Genomic DNA, 19,961 nt, shown 5'->3' on the forward strand with positions numbered 1-19,961 from the left:
AATATGGTGTGTAGATTTAATTGGGGGAACAGTCAGTGATCCTTTGTATGCTTCTCCTTTATATTTCTTGTTATACTACCTTTATAGTTAAAATCAAAATAGTTTAGAAATTAAACTAGATCAATAAAAAATCATATAGTACATACAAACATGTTATATACATTGAATCAATAAAAACATATTACAATAAAATAAAATACAAGAAATAAAACATTCTGATCCAGTTGACTAACACATAATGAATACATTCATGATTCCGTCCCCATTGCTTGAACTTATGAATCATTCTTCAGTATTTGCAGATACATTTTTCATGCTTGCAAACATATTCATCATTACTATTTACACTGCTATATTAAGGAAGTTTCAGGGAGGGGCCACTGAGCAGTTTACTTGTATTCAAGGTTTCTGCCCTAGAAATTACTTTTCTGGCACAAAGGAGCCTTTACTTGGAATCTGGACCCTCTGTGCAGTGAGATAGCCCAGCAGGAGATCAAAACTCACTTCTGTCCTACCAGCACTGTCAGGATTGAAAACGAGGAAACTTTATTGGCAGGACAATTTGTACATTTTTTTTACAATAGGCTTCGTCCTCCGTGACATCATCAATGTGCGCCGGGCAGGAAGAGGAGGAGGAGGAGCCTTTTGCCAACCTCGCTTATTTACCGCGAGATTGGGCTTCTGTTTGTAGTCATTCGCGGTTTTTTTTTCCGATTCGCGGGTTGCTTTTAATTGGGCTATTTTTTCTGCCAGTCGCGTTTTTTTGGGCTTGTTGGGCGGGACTTGTGCTCTGAATCATGTTACAGTGATTGGCTGCTGCTGCGATGAAGCCTATCCATAGCAGGCGCATCCTATCCCTATATTGCAGCAGTAAGCCAATCAGAGCAGAATGCAAGCCTTGTTGATGCACACGACACGTTTTGTGGGCAGACCCAGCCAGCACAGCATCGCACGTGGGCGGAACGGGAAGGCCAGCAGCACAGCATTGGAGCGCAACAGCAAAGGAATCCAGAGTGTGCAGCTACAGCCAGGTATCAGGAGGGGAGGAATGAGAGTGTGGGGACCAGAGATGTGCTCGGAGGGGTGAATGAGAGTATGGGGGCCAGAGATGTGCTCGGAGGGGGGTGAGGAGAGGGGAATGAGAGTGTGGAGGCCAGAGATGTGCTCGGAGGGGGGTGAAGAGAGGGGAATGAGAGTGTGGAGGCCAGAGATGTGCTCGGAGGGGGGTGAAGAGAGGGGCATGAGAGTGTGGAGGCCAGAGATGTGCTCGGAGGGGGGTGAAGAGAGGGGCATGAGAGTGTGGAGGCCAGAGATGTGCTCGGAGGGGGGTGAAGAGAGGGGAATGAGAGTGTGGAGGCTAGAGATGTGCTCGGAGGGGGGTGAAGAGAGGGGAATGAGAGTGTGGAGGCCAGAGATGTGCTCGGAGGGGGGTGAAGAGAGGGGAATGAGAGTGTGGAGGCTAGAGATGTGCTCGGAGGGGGGTGAAGAGAGGGGAATGAGAGTGTGGAGGCTAGAGATGTGCTCGGAGGGGGGTGAAGAGAGGGGAATGAGAGTGTGGAGGCCAGAGATGTGCTCGGAGGGGGGTGAAGAGAGGGGAATGAGAGTGTGGAGGCCAGAAATGTGCTCGGAGGGGGGTGAAGAGAGGGGAATGAGAGTGTGGAGGCCAGAAATGTGCTCGGAGGGGGGGTGAAGAGAGGGGAATGAGAGTGTGGAGGCCAGAAATGTGCTCGGAGGGGGGTGAAGAGAGGGGAATGAGAGTGTGGAGGCCAGAAATGTGCTCGGAGGGGGGTGAAGAGAGGGGAATGAGAGTGTGGAGGCCAGAGATGTGCTCGGAGGGGGGTGAAGAGAGGGGAATGAGAGTGTGGAGGCTAGAGATGTGCTCGGAGGGGGGTGAAGAGAGGGGAATGAGAGTGTGGAGGCCAGAGATGTGCTCGGAGGGGGGGTGAAGAGAGGGGAATGAGAGTGTGGAGGCCAGAGATGTGCTCGGAGGGGGGTGAAGAGAGGGGAATGAGAGTGTGGAGGCCAGAGATGTGCTTGGAGGGGGGTGGGGAGGGGGGAATGAGTATGTGAGTGCCAGAGATGTGCTCAGAGGGGGGAATCAGTATGTGTGGGGCCAGAGATGTGCTGGGAGGGGGGAATGAGAGTTTGGGGGCAAGAGATGTGCTCGGAGGGATTAGAGAGGGGGGAATGAGAGTGTGGGGGCAAGAAATGTGCTCGGAGGGGTTAAGGAGGGGGGAATGAGAGTGTGGGGGCCAGAGATGTGCTCGGAGGGGAGAATCAGTGTGTGCGGGGCCAGAGATGTGCGCGGAGAGGTTAGGGAGGGGGGAATGAGAGTGTGGGGGCCAGAGATGTGCTTGGAGGGGGGTGGGGAGAGGGGAATGAGTATGTGAGTGCCAGAGATGTGCTCAGAGGGGGGAATGAGAGTGTGGGGGCCAGAGATGTGCTCGGAGGGGTTAGGGAGGGGGGAATGAGAGTGTGGGGGCCAGAGATGTGCTCGGAGGGGTTAGGGAGGGGGGAATGAGTGTGTGGGGGCCAGAGATGTGCTCAGAGGGGGGAATGAGAGTGTGGGGGCCAGAGATGTGCTCGGAGGGGTTAGGGAGGGGGGAATGAGTGTGTGGGGGCCAGAGATGTGCTCGGAGGGGGGTGGGGAGAGGGAAATAAGTATGCGAGGGCGTTAAATGCTATAAAAAAATTAAAAGTTTCAATGTCACGTGTTTTGGGCTTGTTTTTTTGGGAAAAAGTGCTTGTTCTTTCATGAAAACCTGGCAACACTGCTTTTCTGTTTCTAAGGGAAGAGCCAGCAAGGAAGGCGGAAAAGAGATTTCTGTCCTGCAGCCTTCGAGTTTCAGTTCCTTCTTTCCCCCAGCAGTTAAGAAGCAAACACTCAGCTATTCCCCAGCCAGCGATAGAGCCCCCAATTCAGTTTCACTCCTAAAAGAAGCAAACGCAGAGAGGAAAATGCGTGCGGGAGTTTCTGCTCAGGTAGGAGATTGTCCCCAACTTCCTGCCCTCTCTCTACAAACACTGCTGCAGCTTTCTAATCTGGGATATATTAGTCAGTCCTGGGATGCCTGAAATAAAACATTACTTTCACTTTGTGATTTGTTCTCTGTAAAGCCTGTTGCAGTTTTAGTTTTCTGTAAACCGAGATGATGTTCCCAACGTATCCCGGTATATAAAAACACATAAATAAATAAAACATTACTACCTACTTGATAATTTCCTTTTCTTTAGTGTGGGCAGGACAATTCCCACGAGTGGGTTATGTACCTCTGCCAGCAGATAGAGGAAAAACTGATGTCATGGTCATATAGTCCCGCCCCGATATTAGCCCGTCAGTATTCCCCGTCTCCAGCAGATGGTGGCCATGCATTTCCCTTTGAAGGATTGCCTTTGAGTAAAATGAAGAAAGAAGTTGAAATATCGGACAGACATGTCCGTGTAGCGCTTCTTGCCTCCTCAGGCGATACCGGGGCTGAGCTCAGGTAAAAGTTTTTTACTTTAAAAAAATAAATCAATAAACAGTGAAAAGGAGATAGAAAGCAGGAGAAAGGGTCTATTACCTCGGCATTCAGCTGTCCCACTCACTGTTCTGTGAGAGGAGGTAGTGCAGGCACAGCGGGTTGAACACTTGTTTGGCCAGGCCCCACTCCCAGGCTTTTTGGCATGTAGGTTGCGTGGTGATTTTGCACATTTTTGCTGCATGCTTGTGTGTGCAGTTTGGGCGTTCATCCTTCTGGATGCACACCTTGTGCTTCCAGTTTAGGCATTGTTCGCTTGCGCCTGGTTTGGGTGTCTGGTTGGATGAGCGGCTTTGGCGTGTCCACTTGTATGCACATTTTTGTGTGTCCATAAGAGATCCCATACTGGGTCAGACCAAGGGTCCATCAAGCCCAGTATCCTGTTTCCTAAAGTGGCCAATCCAAGTCACAAATACCTGGTAAGAATCCAAACATTGGATAATCATAAGCTACTATTGTTTATTAATTACTGTAATAGCAGTTTCTGGATTTTTCTTGTAGGAACTTATCCAAACCTTTTTTAAACCCAGTTACACTAACTGCTGTAACCACATCCCTTGGCAATGAATTCCAGAGCTTAACTATTCACTGAGTGAAAAATAATTTTCTTTGATTTGTTTTAAATGAGCTACTTGCTAACTTCATGGAGTTCTTCTATTATCTGAGAGAGTAAATAACCAGTTTACATTAACTTGTTCAAGTCCTTTTATGATTTTGTAGACTTCTGTCATTTCCTATCTCAGTCATCTCTTCTCCAAACTGAACAGCCTTTCCTCATAGGGCAGCCGTTCCACGCCCCTTATCATTTTGGTTGCTCTTCTCTGCACGTTCCCCTTGGTATGGTTAGTCATTTTGGGTGCGGCTTATACGTACGAGTAATCTAGGTGCGAGCCTTTGCCGGTCTGCACTAAACGTGGCGAAGAAGCCAAAGCGATTATCCATTTGTGTTGTATGCCACATCAGGGCTATTCAGTCAGAGCTTTCTATAAGCCTGGGTGAGTGCTGCTTGGATGCTTGGGGAGATTTACCTCCTCCTGAATTTGCTGATAGTGGCCCATCTCCTCAGTCTAAGGGGAGTGGGTCTTAGGGAGATATGATGGGGGTGTCCCCACCTGTAATCGGTCCATGGACAGAGTCATCAGCGGACATTAACTCTCACAATGTCAGGTTCGAGTCTTTGGGGCCTGGAATGGATGGTCCTTTTCCTGGGTAGAATTCTTCCAGGGATTGCAGACTTTTAAAGGGCTAGTCTTCTGAATCAGCAGTACCTACTACAGTAGATCCATGTGCTAGGAGTGCTCATCATGTAATGTACCACCATCCCGGTAGAGAGAGGTGTGGCACTGAAAGATGCTCAGGATAGAAGGATTGAGATTTTTTTAAAAGAAATCTTTGATCTGGTGATAATGAATTTACAAATTGCTTCTTCTTGTTCCTTGGTAGCTTAGGCTATCTTGTGTCTTTGCCAAGAATCTGGTAGCACTGTGTCTGATCTTGGATCTATGGTGGAACTGGGGGCAACCTTCTTAGCTGATGGGGCTATGACTTAGTTCGCACAGCCACCAGAGGAACTGCTTTGATTATTGCAGCCAGGGCGTTAGCTGTGGCTGTGCAACTGGTCAGTGGATACTATTTCAAAGTTCAGTCTTACCAAACTGCCCTTTCCTAGACGGATCAGATTTCAATCTGACTTCAGCACCTAGTACATATACCCCTGTAGGAGGTGCAGCTCTTCAGTATTTTCCGTCTCCATAGCAGTTAGGGACTATCTGCACGCTCTCGCAGTGTTAGATCCAACTCAAAGAAGAAAACCAAAATTAAGGGAAAAGAACCTACCTCTGAAGACGAGCTCTGCTCTCCTGCGGTGATACCATTGGGCCCCTCCCCCAGTTGAGATTCTCGAGGTGATTTCCGTGGACCCTCGGAGGTGAGCCTCGGTCCGGTGGCTGTTTCGCAGGGTGGACCTAGCCCCCGAACCTTGGGCATGGCTGAGAGGCAGTGGGTGCACCCTCGAGCGCGGCGGTGAAGGTATTTGCCCTCTCCCCCCGCAGCCGGAGACCGCCCGGAACGAAACCGGGAAGCGCCGAAGACAAGGTAAGGTAGAAATCTCCTACTTGAATCCGGTCTCCGAGGATCGAGGAGGAGCACAGGTCACCGGCCAAGACCAATGCCACCGGGTTGATCCACCCTAGCAGGGCCAGGCCCCAGTTATTTCCAAGGGTCTACCCACGAGAAGACCCTCCGAGGTGGTCGCCATATTGCCCGCGTGGTCGTCGTCGCCATCTTGGCCCTATTCGCTGCTCTGTTTGCCTTTCGGCCCGAGCGCACAATTTACATGTGCCCATAGAGTTACACGCACATAATCCTTGTGCGCCCAAGATATACGCGCTCCGCATGCCTATCAAGCTGGGCGCATAACCATGACTTGGGTGCAAATCTCCGCGCACAACCCACACGTATGTCTTAGGCGCACCGGAGCGCATAAGGGTTTACGCGCCGACAGCCGTGGCACCACCAGAAACAGGGATAAAGGGTCAAGGCCTCTGGCCATCATGCCATATCAGAGCCGTACAAAGCAAGGAGGCCAACGCCCTGTGCATTCAGTGCGAGGAGGCCCTGGGAGATCCAGCCCACGGCCAGTCCCACCCAGGACCGAGTAATACCTCCTCAGTGGATACCCCGGACCTAGCAAATCACAGTGGGACACCCCCTCAGACGGGGACACCCAGGGAACCAGCGCCCCTCAGCTTGGATCCAGCTTCTATCTCATGGGTGGAGTTCTTCAAAGGGATACACGCCTTAGTTCAAATGCAAACTGAACCTCTGGCTGATCAGCCACATTCTCTGCCAGAAGACCTTTATGTCCCAGGCCCCTCGAGACCTAGGCAAAGATTTCCACCGCCGAGAAGCTCCACCTTTGGGGACACGGACAACTCTGAAGAGGAAGCTGAGCCCCTAGAAGAGGGGGAACTCCCCCCAGTGACAGAGCCTCACCGAACCATGAGATGCGTCTTCACTAAGGGCGAGCCACCTGACCTGGTCACCCACAGCCTGACGGAGCTCGCTATCCCGGGCCCAGGTACTTCGGGGGAGCCTAAGCCGAATCCCCTACTGGAGGGCCTCCGCCAGACCTCCTGCCATTTCCCTCTGTTACAAGCCATCCAACAACTAATTGACCTGGAATGGAGTGCTCCAGAGTCCACATTCAAAGGGGGACGAGCTTTGGCAGCCATGTACCCCCTGAACCCGGCAACCAAAGACCTTCTCGCATGTCCAAGAGTTGATGCCATGGTCTGCGCGGTCTCGAAGCGCACTACTATCCCAGTGGAGGGAGGAGCAGCGCTCAAAGATGCACATGACCGACGTCTGGAATCCATCCTTAGCAGTCTTTTGACGTAGCCGCTATGTCCCTACAAATAGCTGCACCATAGTGACTCGTGCCTGCTTATCTCAGACCAGGAACAAGACCCCTGGAGAAGTCATGGAACCAGCGGTATCATCCCTTGCGGACACTGCTTCCGACCTGGTGTACACAGCGGCCAGAGGAGTGTCATCTGCTGTGACTGCCAGGAGACAACTCTGGCTCCGAAGCTGGTCGGCTGACGCATCTTCCAAGACTCTCCATACAAGGATGCCCTTCAAAGGATCCCTCCTGTTCGGCAGCGAGCTAGAGAAACTGGCCAACAAATAGGGCGAGTCTCCATTGCTGCGCCTGCCGGAGGATAGGATGAAGAGAAACCAGCGACCCTTCTCCAGATCCTCCAGGGGCAGAAGTTCACAGCACTTCAATCCATACAGAAGCAACTATCAAGCGCCCCGCCCTACGGGCAGGAACCAGTCCTTTCAGAACAAGCATAACAAGAGGGGAACCAGCTTGGGTACAGGCCCCAGCTTTACCCTACAATGAGATTCAGCCGACCCGTCCAAGGGAAGAAGCCATAGGGGGCAGACTAGCCCTATTCTACCACAGATGGGTCGAGATAACTTCGGACAAGTGGGTCCTAGCCATCATTCGGGAGGGGTACTACCTGGATTTTCTGCGAACCCCTCCGGACAAGTTCATGGAGTCTCCCTGCCACGACCTCTCCAAGAGGACGGCAGTGGAGGCTACACTGTCCAGACTGCTGGCCCTCAAGGCCATAACCCCAGTGCCTCCACAAGAAATAAATACTGGACATTATTCCATTTATTTTTTTTTTTTGAAATTTAAGTTTTATTCGAGAAATGTAATACAAAGGATACAAATCATCAATAATCTGCATTGAAAGTACAATTAGAATATGGACAATAAAAGAAATACAATGAAAACTTTCAATCTGTCTCTGCGTTTCCCGTTTTTTAACACCCCCCCCCCACTCCCACCCCTCCCCCCAGCAATACATGGGATCTCAAAATGAAGGGAAAAATGTCAAAAGAGGTCCGGAGAAATGGGTCATGACTGCATCTGTTGTTGTTTCCATATTAAGTATGGAGTCCAAGTACGCTGATAGACTCCCATCTGCTTCCGCCTATGTGCGGTAATCTTGCTAAGGGCACATAATTTAGATACCCGGGATTGGACCTGCAGCAAAGTAGGAACCCCCTCTGCCTTCCAGTGAAATGCAATCCCACAGCGAGCTGAAATGACCACCAATCTAATGAAGCGGTGTAGTGCTGCATCGCCCTGAGCATACTCTGCATTAAGGAGAGCCACTGAGGGAGTCAGAGTGATAGGCTGATGTAGAATATCCGATAACCAAGTTTCTAGACTCCGCCACAACTTTGAGATAACCGCACAGTCCCACCACATATGGTAAAACGATCCTCTTTCCCCACAGCCCCTCCAGCATCTATCGGAAGTAGTAGGGTAGATTTTATGCAGCTTAGAGGGGGTATAATGCCATCTATAAAGAAGCTTGTAGCTATTTTCCATAAACGAGGCCGAGATTACTCCCTTGCCGCCAGAGGCAAAGATGTTGTCCCAAAAATCCTCACCCTGGGGAGCCCCAAGATCGATCTCCCAGGAGGTAATAAAGGAGGGCTTTGTATGCATGCCCTGTATGAGTAGTCTATAAATTTTGGACATTAAGCTTGTAACTTTATCAGCGGACCTGCAGAAATTCTCAAATAGAGAGATCGGTTTCATCAAGTCCGTCGCAATATTGGAGGCTCGGGCATAGCTAGCTAACTGCAGATAGCGATATATTTCACCCTGTGGCAAATCATGTCTGGATTGCAAGGTTGAAAACTCCACCCACGAAGAATTCTCCCAAAGGTGACCATAATTATGGATACCCTTATCTATCCAACCCTGGAACACCTGGTGAGCCTTTCCCTCCAGAAAAGTTCTGGAGTAAAAGGGAGAGAAGAGGATAACTCCTGTCTTATCCCCCACGACCAAAGGCTTCCATTGATGCCAAAGTTGTAGAGTACATTGTATGGGAGTAGGTAAACCCTCCAATTTAGGGCACAGGCGGCTAGGTTGCCATAGCAAGTTAGTCAACAGAAAGGGCCCCATCAATTCCTGCTCTAAAGTAATCCAGGGTTTGCGTGTGTTTATTCTGTGCCAATCTACTACCGCTCGAAGTTGAGCAGCCACATAATATCGTGTGAGGTTGGGTACTGCGAGGCCCCCCCTTTACCTTGGGTTGATACAGAACCTTTTGAGCCACTCTTGGTTGCTTCCCCTGCCACAGAAACTTCATGATCCTGCGCTGCCACTTCAGGAGTGTCACAGCGGGGATCATACAAGGGATTGTTTGGAATAAGTAGCTTATCCTAGGCAGTAGATTCATTTTGAAGGTGGCTATACGGCCCAACCAGGAGATATGGTAACGGTTCCATTCTTCCATCTCCCGATATAATTTTGTAAGAAGAGGTGGATAATTGAGGCTGAAAATATCCTTGCGTGCCCCTATATAGATACCAAGGTATTTAATTTTGTCTTTCGCCCACCTAAAGGCAAAGCGAGCTTTCAGGTCTCGGACATGTGCCTCCTATAGAGTAATGTTTAAAATTTCAGTTTTGTCCCAATTAATTGAATACCCGGACACTTGGCTGTAAGATTTGATGATATCTACCACAGCTGGCAAAGATCTCATAGGGTCAGTTAGGGTCAGGATGACATCGTCGGCAAACATGGCCAATTTGGAGGAGTATGAGCCCACATTTACCCCCGTAACCTCCCCGGAGTCTCGGATCCTCTGGACCAATGGTTCAATAAACAGGGCAAAGAGCAGTGGTGAGAGCGGGCAACCCTGCCTGGTGCCCCGCCCCACATTAAAGAACGGGGAATAACCCCCATTAACTTTAATACAAGCCCGCGGCTTATCATATAATTTGCGGATCCATTGAATAAAAAAATCCCCAAAACCCATGTTACGCAGTACCTGAAATAAAAAGGGCCAATGTACCAAATCAAAAGCTTTTTCTGCGTCCATGGCCATAAACAGAAAAGGGATATTGTGACGTCTCACCCACCAGAGGGAATCCAATAACTTCCTGACATTGTCAGATGCCATACGGCCCGGGATAAAACCGGCCTGATCCGGGTGAATAATCTGTGCTATATAGCCATTAAGCCTATTTGCCAAAATTTTGGCTAGGAGCTTGAGGTCTATATTCAACAAGGATATAGGCCTATAGGAGCCACAATTGGTGGGGTCTCTCCCCGGCTTGGCGATAACCGTGATACCGGCCACATTAGAGTTGGGATTTAGGGTGCCCTCGGATCGGAGTGCATTAAACATATCAGTGAGCGGAGCGGTTAAATCAGTGACAAAACACTGATAAAATCTGGCCGTAAAGCCGTCTAACCCTGGTGATTTATTAACTTTAAGCTGCTTAATGGCATAGAGCACTTCAGCTTCCGAGATTTCTTGATCAAGTGCCATACAAGCTGACTCTGATAAAGTGGGTAGGGGGATGCCCTGTAAAAAGGCCTGAATATCCCGTGTGTCTATATCTTCGTTATGAGAGTATAACCCAGAGTAGAATTGAAGGAAACGCTCACGAATAGCATCGTTAGAGGTGAGCATAACGCCCTGGTCATCTGTAATTTTTGGGATAAGATTTTGTAAGCGCTTGGCTCTCAGCTTATTCGCGAGCAGTTTCCCAGCTTTATTTCCCCCCTCAAAGAAAACTTGCTTGGCTTGTTCCAACTCATGGGCAATTTTAGCCGCGTCCAACGCCCCAATTTGGGACCTGCAATCATCCACAGCCACTTTAAGAGATGCTGTAGGTGATTTCTTATGTTGTCGCTCTAACTCCAATAATTTGGTTGTTAAGGATATACGCTCTCGCGCATCACGTTTTTTAACAAAGGCGGCACGAGCAATAAAGGTCCCCCTAATCACCGCTTTTAAGCAGTCCCAAAAAAGTATTGGAGATTGGTCTGGCATTTTATTATGTGTGGTATAGTCTGCAAGAACTTGTCTGCACTGCTCTACAAAAGGTTCACTGTCAAGAAGGCTATCATTTAATCTCCAAAAACGTTGGCCCTGGTCGTACTTAGGGAAGGAGATCTCAGCCCATACTGGCGAGTGATCAGACCACGTTATCGGGTCGATAACTTCTTTACGCACCTTGTGTAGTACCCCCTTATCAACAAAAATATAATCTATCCTTGTATATAAATTATGGGGGTTCGAAAAAAAGGTATAATCCTTTACCGTGGGATGCAGGAATCGCCACGCATCTACCAATTGAAATTGTGAGAGGAATTTAAGCAAACTAGTACGATCTTTTTTTGAGGTGGAACTCCTACCGCCTGACGTATCTTGGGAAGAATCTAGAGGTAAATTACAATCACCCATGACTATTAGTTGACCTTCGTGTTTCGTTTGGACCAGCTCCGCTAGGGAGTCAAAGAATTTACCTTGGTGTACATTAGGTGCATAAAGATTAAGTAATGTATACTTTTCCCCTGCAATAGTAAGGAGAAGCATTAGGTATCTACCCATAGGATCAGCAATACATTCATGCAGCTCAAATGCAAAATCTTTTTGGAACAGAATCCCCACACCTGCATACTTAGCCAGTTTAGAACTGGGCGCCCAGAACTGATGCGGATACAGATCAGAACGCATTAGATGTTCATAACGCCTCTTTAAGTGGGTCTCCTGTATAAAAGCAATGGCTATGCCAGCTCTTCTTAGATCTTTATAGAGCAACTTACGCTTACGCGGCGTGTTGAGCCCTTTAACATTAAAGGACATAACCTTAAATGTAGCCATCAAGATAGGTGTAAATGAGGAAAAGTCCCCGGAACAGAGAGCATACACGGAGACTCCACTTAAATCTAAAGATAACCCTTACAGCCCCTTCCGATATATCCCAAATCAAAACACTCAAAGATATGAGATCCCCCATAAACCCCACTCCCACCCCCCTCCCCCCACCCCTATAGGAACCACAATCATCTCTTGGGTTCCGCCACCCAGCACGGGAAAATGATGACAGCTTTCCAGTCGCTATCCCACCCGGAAGCATCCATATAGAACAAGAAAACAACCTTTAACCAACCCTCCTGTTCTGCTGGATCAGCATAAAAGGAGAAACAAAAAGCAAGTCTGCGAAACATGAAGATCCAGATCAAGTAGGAGCTCCTTGCACGATTTCCGGGTCAGGGGTTCTCCTCAGTCTCTTGCCCCCCTTTCCCGTCCGCTGCCAACGTGGTTCCTCCCTGCGGTCGGCACGTGGAGAAGACGATGACGGCAGGTCCGCTACGCTATAGCCAAGGTCCTTGAGGATTCCAGCTGCTTCCTGCACCGATTGTGCCTTGTATGATTTCCCTTGCAGGGAAAAACTGATGCCAAATGGAAAAAGCCAGCGGTATCTGATGTTTTCCCTGATCAATACATTAGTAATGGGTTTCATGTCCAGGCGTTTTTTAATTGTAATAGGAGAAATGTCAGCATACACTTGCACTTCATGCCCCTGCAGCTGCAGCTTCCCCCTCTTTCTTGCCAAAGATAAAACTTGCTCCTTCACAGGGAAGTCGTGGAAGCAGGCTATCACATCTTTAGATCTATTAAGGGCCCGCTGTCCCTGCACTCTGTGGGCCCGTTCCAGCTTTACCTTGGGGATCGCCCCAGCGCTATCAGTCTCCTTTTCAGGCTCTGGGTGCAGTAACTCAGTGCAAAGCATGGTAATGACTTGCATACAGTCAGCAAACTCTGGAGACTCAGGGATACCCCTAAAACGAAGATTAGCTCTCCTGCTCCTATTTTCTAAGTCTTCCAGTTTTGAGGAGAGCTGTGTGATTTCAGTAGCCATTTCCTTCTGATTATGTTGGAGAGAGCACAGTTTATCAGTGTGAGCTTCTGTGAGTGTTTCATATTCAAAAATTCTCCTCCCCATGTCACTCAGCTCCTCTTTCATGTCTCCCATGATTTCTCTAATTTCTGTCTTAAAAGAGGTGAGATCCCGGCTCAGGGCACCAAACCAGGCTTTGAACTCACCCCGGGAGGGTACCTCCGAATCAGGGAGCGCCTCCGGCTCAGTCGTGTCCTCCGACAGCATATCTCCCGTTGCGGCGGCCATTTTGTTTTTTACAGCTGAATCTTCCCGATCCAATTTCTTATAGGAAAACTGATGAAAATCAGGTTTTGAAGCCCGAATCGACATCTAGAGCCTGTAGGGAAGGTCTGGATATGCTTTTCGTTGTAAAAAAGAGGAGGATGGTTAAGATATTCAATGAATGCAAACCGGCATAGCCAGGAGCTCCGGGTTAGGCAGCCACTCGAGTCGCTGACGTCATCAGCCCCCTATTCCATTAATTTTATCGTCCCCAAGAAAGAGGGAACGTTCAGGCCCATCCTGGACCTCAAGTTGGTCAACCGCAACCTGAGGATTCCCTGCTTCCGCATGGAAACCCTACGATTCGTAATAAGGGCGATACAACCGGGAGAGTTTCTCACATCCCTGGATCTTTTGGAGGCCTACCTACACATCCCAATTCATCAGGAACACCAGCGCTATCTACGCTTCAAAGTCTTGGACCGTCACTACCAGTTCTGGGCCCTACCCTTCGGGTTAGCCACAGCAACCCGGACGTTCACCAAGGTGATAGTGGTGGTGGCGGCAACACTGAGGAAGGAAGGAGTCCTCGTACATCCTTACCTAGATGATTGGCTGATCAGGGCAAAATCACCAGAGGAAAGCCACCAAGCAACCAACAAAGTCAGAACTCTACTGGAGAGCCTAGGATTGGTGGTCAACACAAACAAAAGTTTGCTACAGCCCTCACAGTCGCTGGAATACCAAGGAGTCCGATTCGACACCAGAGAAGACCAGGTCAGCCTGACCCCCACAAGGAGATCAAAACTGTGGAACTGATTACAAATCCTGCTGAGCGAACCTCGTCCCACAGCATGGGATTACCTGCAAGTCCTCGGGCTGATGCCATCCACACTGAAAGTAGTGCCATGGGCGCGAGCCCTAATGAGACCCCTACAGCGCTCACTTCTGTCACGGTGGAGCCCACTATCCCAGAACTATACCGTATGTCTATCACTCCTGGGCAGGGTCCGGACCCAGCTACGGTGGTGGCTACAGGTCAGCCACCTGAGCCAGGAACAAGGCTATCCTCCCCAACTTGGACCCTGCTCACCACAGATGCCGGTCTACGAGGATGGGGAGCACACTCGAGGAGTTAACCGCCCAAGGGCAGTGGAACGCAGAAGAGGCAGGGTGGAACATCAATTGCCTAGAAGCACGGGCAGTCAGACTAGCCTGTCTGTGGTTTGCTCCCAGACTTTGAGACAAATCGGTCAGCATGATGTCGGACAACGCCACAACAGTGGCCCACATCAACCGACAGGGGGGACCCAGAAGCCAATATGTGTCCCTGGAAATAGACCCCCTAATGGCGTGGGCGGAAGCAAATCTCCAGGAGATCTCCGCCGTCCACATCGCCGGGAAAGACAACATCAAGGCGGATTACCTCAGCAGAGAAAGCCTAGACCTGGGAGAATGGAAGCTGTCGTTCGCAGTGTTCCAAATGATAGTGAACCGGTGGGGGGCACCGGACATGGACCTTCTAGCAAACCGGTCCAACACCCAAGTACCCAGGTACGTCAGCCGCAGGCGGGAACCTCAGTCCCAGGGGATCGATGCCATGGTACAGACCTGGCCACTGGGTGCCCCTTCATACGCCTTCCCGCCGTGGTCCCTGCTGGGCGCAATCATTCACAAAATACAGCTACACAGGGGACTAGTTCTTCTGGTGGCCCCAGACTGGCCAAGAAGACCGTGGTACGCAGATATGAGAAGACTACTGGCAGGGAACCCCCTACCACTGCCTCCACACAGAGACCTGCTACAAGAAGGCCCGATACTCCATGAGGTCCCAGCTCAATTCTCTCTTACGGTTTGGCCATTGAGAGGGCTCGTCTGAGAAAGAGTGGATACTCGGGGGCTGTAATCGACACTCTACTCCGAGCACGCAAGTTCTCCACATCGTTAACTTACATAAGAATTTGGAGAGTATTTGAAGCCTGGTGCGAAGACCACGACATCAAGCCATACTCATTTAAGGTTCCCATGATCCTGGAATTCTTACAGAATGGGCTACAGAAGGGACTGTCCCTCAATTCCATCAAGGTACGGTGGCCGCATTGTCATGCTATGGCTCCAAAAGAGAGGGCGACAGCATAGCTTCTCACCCGGATGTGTCACGCTTCCTGAAGGGAGTCAAACACATCCGCCCACCACTAAAGCGGCCGTCACTTCTGTGGAATCTCAATCTTGTCCTGGATTTCCTAGCAGGGTCAGCCTTCAGACCCCTCCAAGGTCTGTCCCTTCGCCTGTTAACCTTAAAGACTGTGTTTCTGCTGGCAGTTTGTTCAGCCCGCCGCATTTCGGAACTACAAGCTCTGTCCTGCCGCGAGCCGTTCCTCAGGCGCACCCTGGGATCCATCCAACTAGGCATGATTCCTTCAGTCCTCCCTTAAGTGGTTTCACACTTCCACCTTAACCAGACCATCTCGCTACCATAGACGGATGACTTGAGGAATTCGGAAGAAGCTCGTAGTCTGACACCTCAACATCGGCAGACTCCTAGCCAGATATCTGGAAATGTCGGAAGCAGTACGAAAAAAGACCACCTTTTCGTCCTTCACAGCGGGAAGAGACAAGGGGAAGCGGCCTTGCGGGCAACCATAGCCCACTGGATCAAAGAAGTCATCAAGTCGGCCTGCATAGAAGCAGGCAAACCACCGCCTCTACAGGTCAAGGCCCATTCTACCAGAGCCCAGGCCGTTTCCTGGGCAGAAACTAGAATGCTGTCACCTGCCGAGATCTGCAGGGCGGCGACATGGTCCTCTATCCATACCTTCTCCAGATTCTACCGTCTGGATGTTCAGGCTCGAGATGACAAGGCATTTGCTAGGGCAGTACTAAGTGGGTCACGGGCAGCCTCCCACCTGGTTCGGGAGTAGTTTTTATACATCCCATTGGTCCTGAGTCCATCTGCTACACGCTAGGAAATGGAGAAATTACTTACCTAATAATTTCGTTTTCCTTAGTGTAGACAGATGGACTCAGCATCCCACCCTTGGCTGCATGGGTTTTCAAATGATTCAAGAGTAAGCCACGTTTTCACTTACCTAGGACATCCACCATTCTGGGTGTCGACGCTTTCCGGTTGAGTACACTGGCAGTCTCCAGCTATAGTCAATCAACCAGTTCAAGTTAATCAAGTTATAGCATTTAACCAAGTTATGAAGTTATTCAAGTTAATCAATTAGTCAGTCACACATACATCCACGAGGAGAATACTGAAGAGCTGCACTTCCTGCAGGAGTATATGTACTAAGGGCTGACGTCAGATTGAAATCTGATCCGTCTCCAACTGCTATCAGGAGTACACTATACCCATTGGTCCTCAGTCCATCTGTCTACACTAAGGAAAATGAAATTATCAGGTTATTTCTCCGTTCAAGGGCTCGCTTTTGTTTAGCTGTGAATTGGAAAAAATGGCAAGGAAATGGGGGGGAAACGCAGGTCCCTCGATTGCCAGAGGACAAAAAACCCATTGCTGATCTTTTCGGGCCAATGGCCTCTCTTGAGACTACTGGTGTTTTCGGCCTTATAGTGAGGTCCTTCCCAGAGGTCCTTCTCTTCCGCAGGTCTCAGTCCTTTCGCCCCTGAGAGCCATGAAAGCTTGCAGGCTCTGTAACTGGAGCCCCTCAGTGTTCCCAATACCTTGGTATTTTATAGTTTTAAAATTTTAGATAGTTAGATACACTTTTTTATAATAAAAAAAAATATTTTCCCATTTTTCTATCTATTTTCTATATTGTTTTTTATTGTGAACCATTGAGATGGATTATTCTGTGCAACGGTATATAAAACTGTTTAAATAAATAAAATAAATATAAATGTTTGTGGGTTCACCTGTTGGTGCAGGAGATAGGGTGCCGCCAATCCCGTTTTTATCACAGATGGTTCCAGATTACTTCAGATCAATGAGTTCTCGAAGTAGTTCGGGATGGCTATGCTCTAGAATTTCTTCGCATTCCTCCATATGTCTATAGTCTCTCCATGCAACTTTCCTCAGATGAGGGTAGACGTGGAAGCAATGATACGAAAGCTGTTCAACCTGAAAGCGGTGATTCCCATTCCCAATTCGCAGCAAAATACAGGTCGTTATTTCATTAATTTTGTCGTGCCCAAGGAGGAAAGGCCCATACTGGATCTCAAGGGAGTCAACCAACATTTACGAGTCATGTGTTTCCAAATGGAAATGGTGTGCTCTGTCATAATTGCAGAACAAACAGGGGAGTATCTCACGTCTCTGGATCTGATGGAGGCATATCTCCATATTTCCATGTGTCGGGAATATCAGTGGTTCTTCTGGTTTGCTATTATGGATCGTCATTTTCAATTTCAAACCTTGCCTTTCAGGCTAACCACAGCACCCAGGATCTTTTCCAAGGTCATGTGGTGGTAGCAGTGGCTCTCCACAAGGAGAGCATTCTAGTTCACCCTTATCTGGATGACTGGTTGATTAGAGCCAAGACCGTAGAAAAGTGTCTTCACGCTTCCCGCAGGGTGGTTTCCTTGCTACAGGAACTAGGCTGGGTGGTGAATCTGGCCAAGTGCCATTTGCATTGTCTTAGATCCTGGAGTTCGATTCAATACAAGACAAGGCAGAGTATTTTTGCTGGAGGCTCTGTTCCACACTTTGATTGTGAGAGTTCGATCCCAGTGGAATTCTGTTCATCTGACCATGTGGTCTTATCTGCAGGTCCTGGGGTTGATGGCTGCCGCAATATAAGTGCTTCCCTGGGCAAGGGCAGATATGCACATATTTTTGGAGTCCGCAGTCACAGAACTATGCGGTGAGGCTGATCCTCCTGTTAGAGGTGAGATTTCAGTTGAACTGGTGGTTACAGGCGGATCATCTCAGGAAGGGAATTTTCCCTGAAGATGCCAGATTGGATCGTACTCATGACAGATGCAAGCCTTTGGTGCTGAGTGGGCTCACTGTCTGGAGTTGATGGTACAAGAGCACTGGAATGCAGCAGAGCGGCAGTGGAACATCAACGGACTGGAGACGCTAGTGGTTCTGTTAACATACCTCAGGTTCGCTGAGTGTATAGAGGCTCGGGCGGTCTGGTTAATGTTCAACAATGCAACGACGGTGGCTTACATCAATCATCATGGTGGAACCAAGAGTTAGGTATCACAGGAGATAAATGCACTTCTGGTGTGTGAGGAGCAGTATTTTCTAAGCATATCTGCCTCTCACATTGTCAGAAAGGGGCAATATCAGAGCCGATTTCCTCAGCAGGAGAAACTTGGACCCAGTAGAATGGGAGCTGGCAGATGAGGCCTTTCAGCTCTTCCGGAACCACCGGGGCCTACCGGATCTAGACCTGTTGGCGACCTTCAACAACTCAAAGGTTTCATGCTGCTTCAGTCGCAGGCGGGACCCAAAAGCGATGGGCATGGATGCTCTCGTTAAGGAGTGGCCATGCGGCTCCCTGCTCTATGAATTTCTGCTTTGGCCTCTGATGGGCAGGATGGCCTAGAAGATTGCGAGTCAGGCCAACACAGTTCTTTTAGTAGCACCAGATTGAGCTGAAAGGAAAAGGGTAAACAGTGGAGTGCCTCAGGGATCTGTACTTGGACCGGTGCTTTTATAAATGTACTTGGACCGGTGCATATTTATAAATGATCTGGAAAGGAATATGACGAGTGAGGTTATCAAATTTGCAGATGATCCAAAATTAATCAGAGTAGTTAAATCACAAGCAGATTGTGATACATTACAGGAGGACCCTGGAAGATTGGGCATCCAAATGGCAGATGAAATTTAATGTGGATAAGTGCAAAGAGTTGCATATAGGGAAAAATAATCCTTGCTGTAGTTACACGATATTAGGTTCCATATTAGGAGCTACCACCCAGGAAAAAGATCTAGGCATCATAGTGGATAATACTATAAAATCGTCGGCTCAGTGTGCTGCAGCAGTCAAAAAAGCAAACAGAATGTTAGGAATTATTAGAAGGGAATGGTTAATAGAACGGAAAATGTCATAATGCCTCTATATCGCTCCATGGTGAGACCACACCTTGAATACTGTGTACAATTCTGGTCGCCGCATCTAAAAAAAAAAGATATATTTGTGATGGAGAAGGTACAGAGAAGGACAACCAAAATGATAAAGGAGATGGAACAGCTCCCCATGAGAAAAGGCTGAAGAGGTTAAGGCTGTTCAGCTTGGAGAAGAGACAGCTGAGGGGGGATATGATAGAGTTGTTTAAAATCATGAGAGGACTGGAACTGGTTGATGTGAATCGGTTATTTACACTTTCGAATAATAGAAGGACTAGGGGGCATTCCATGAAGTTAGCAAGTAGCACATTTAAGACTAATCGGAGAAAATTCTTTTTCACTCAACACACAATAAAGCTCTGGAATTTGTTGCCAGAGTATATGGTTAGTGCAGTTGGGTTCAAAAAAGGTTTGGATAAGTTCTTGGAGGAGAAGTCCATTAACGGCTATTAATCAAGTTTACTTAGGGAATAGCCACTGCTATTAATTGCATCAGTAGCATGGGATCTTCTTAGTGTTTGGGTAATTGCCAGGTTCTTGTGGCCTGGTTTGGCCTCTGTTGGAAACAGGATGCTGGGCTTGATGGATTCTTGGTCTGACCCAGCATGGCAATTTCTTATGTTCTTAAAGGCCATGATACGCTGATCTCCATAAACTTCTGGCGGGCATTTCCTTAGGCTACCATTGCAGAAGGATCTGTTATGTCAGGGGCCGATTGTGCACGAGGATCCGGGTCAGTTCTGTCTTATGGTGTGGCTATTGAAAGGGCTTGGTTGTTGAAGCGGGGATTTTTGCCTTCTTTAATTTCCACTCTACTTTGGGCCCAGAAATGTTCTACTTCTCTAGCATATGTTAGAGTTTGGAGGGTCTTTGAGGCCTGGTGTACTGAGTGAGGT

The 19,961-nt window shown here is 48.7% G+C and overlaps 1 protein-coding gene across 1 annotated transcript in view; it reads left to right on the forward strand.

The window, feature by feature from the left end:
• The first annotated feature begins 975 nt into the window (after positions 1 to 975).
• The window catches only part of LOC115083202, a 164,796-nt gene continuing 145,810 nt past the window's right edge, over positions 976 to 19,961 (forward strand). Inside the window, 2 exon segments of the mRNA XM_029587007.1 lie at positions 976 to 1,031; positions 2,791 to 2,982. Coding sequence (XP_029442867.1) covers positions 2,959 to 2,982 — 24 coding nt within the window. The 5' untranslated portion in view covers positions 976 to 1,031; positions 2,791 to 2,958.

The sequence above is a fragment of the Rhinatrema bivittatum genome, chromosome 2, assembly GCF_901001135.1.
Source record: "Rhinatrema bivittatum chromosome 2, aRhiBiv1.1, whole genome shotgun sequence".
Classification (NCBI taxonomy): Eukaryota; Metazoa; Chordata; class Amphibia; order Gymnophiona; family Rhinatrematidae; genus Rhinatrema; species Rhinatrema bivittatum.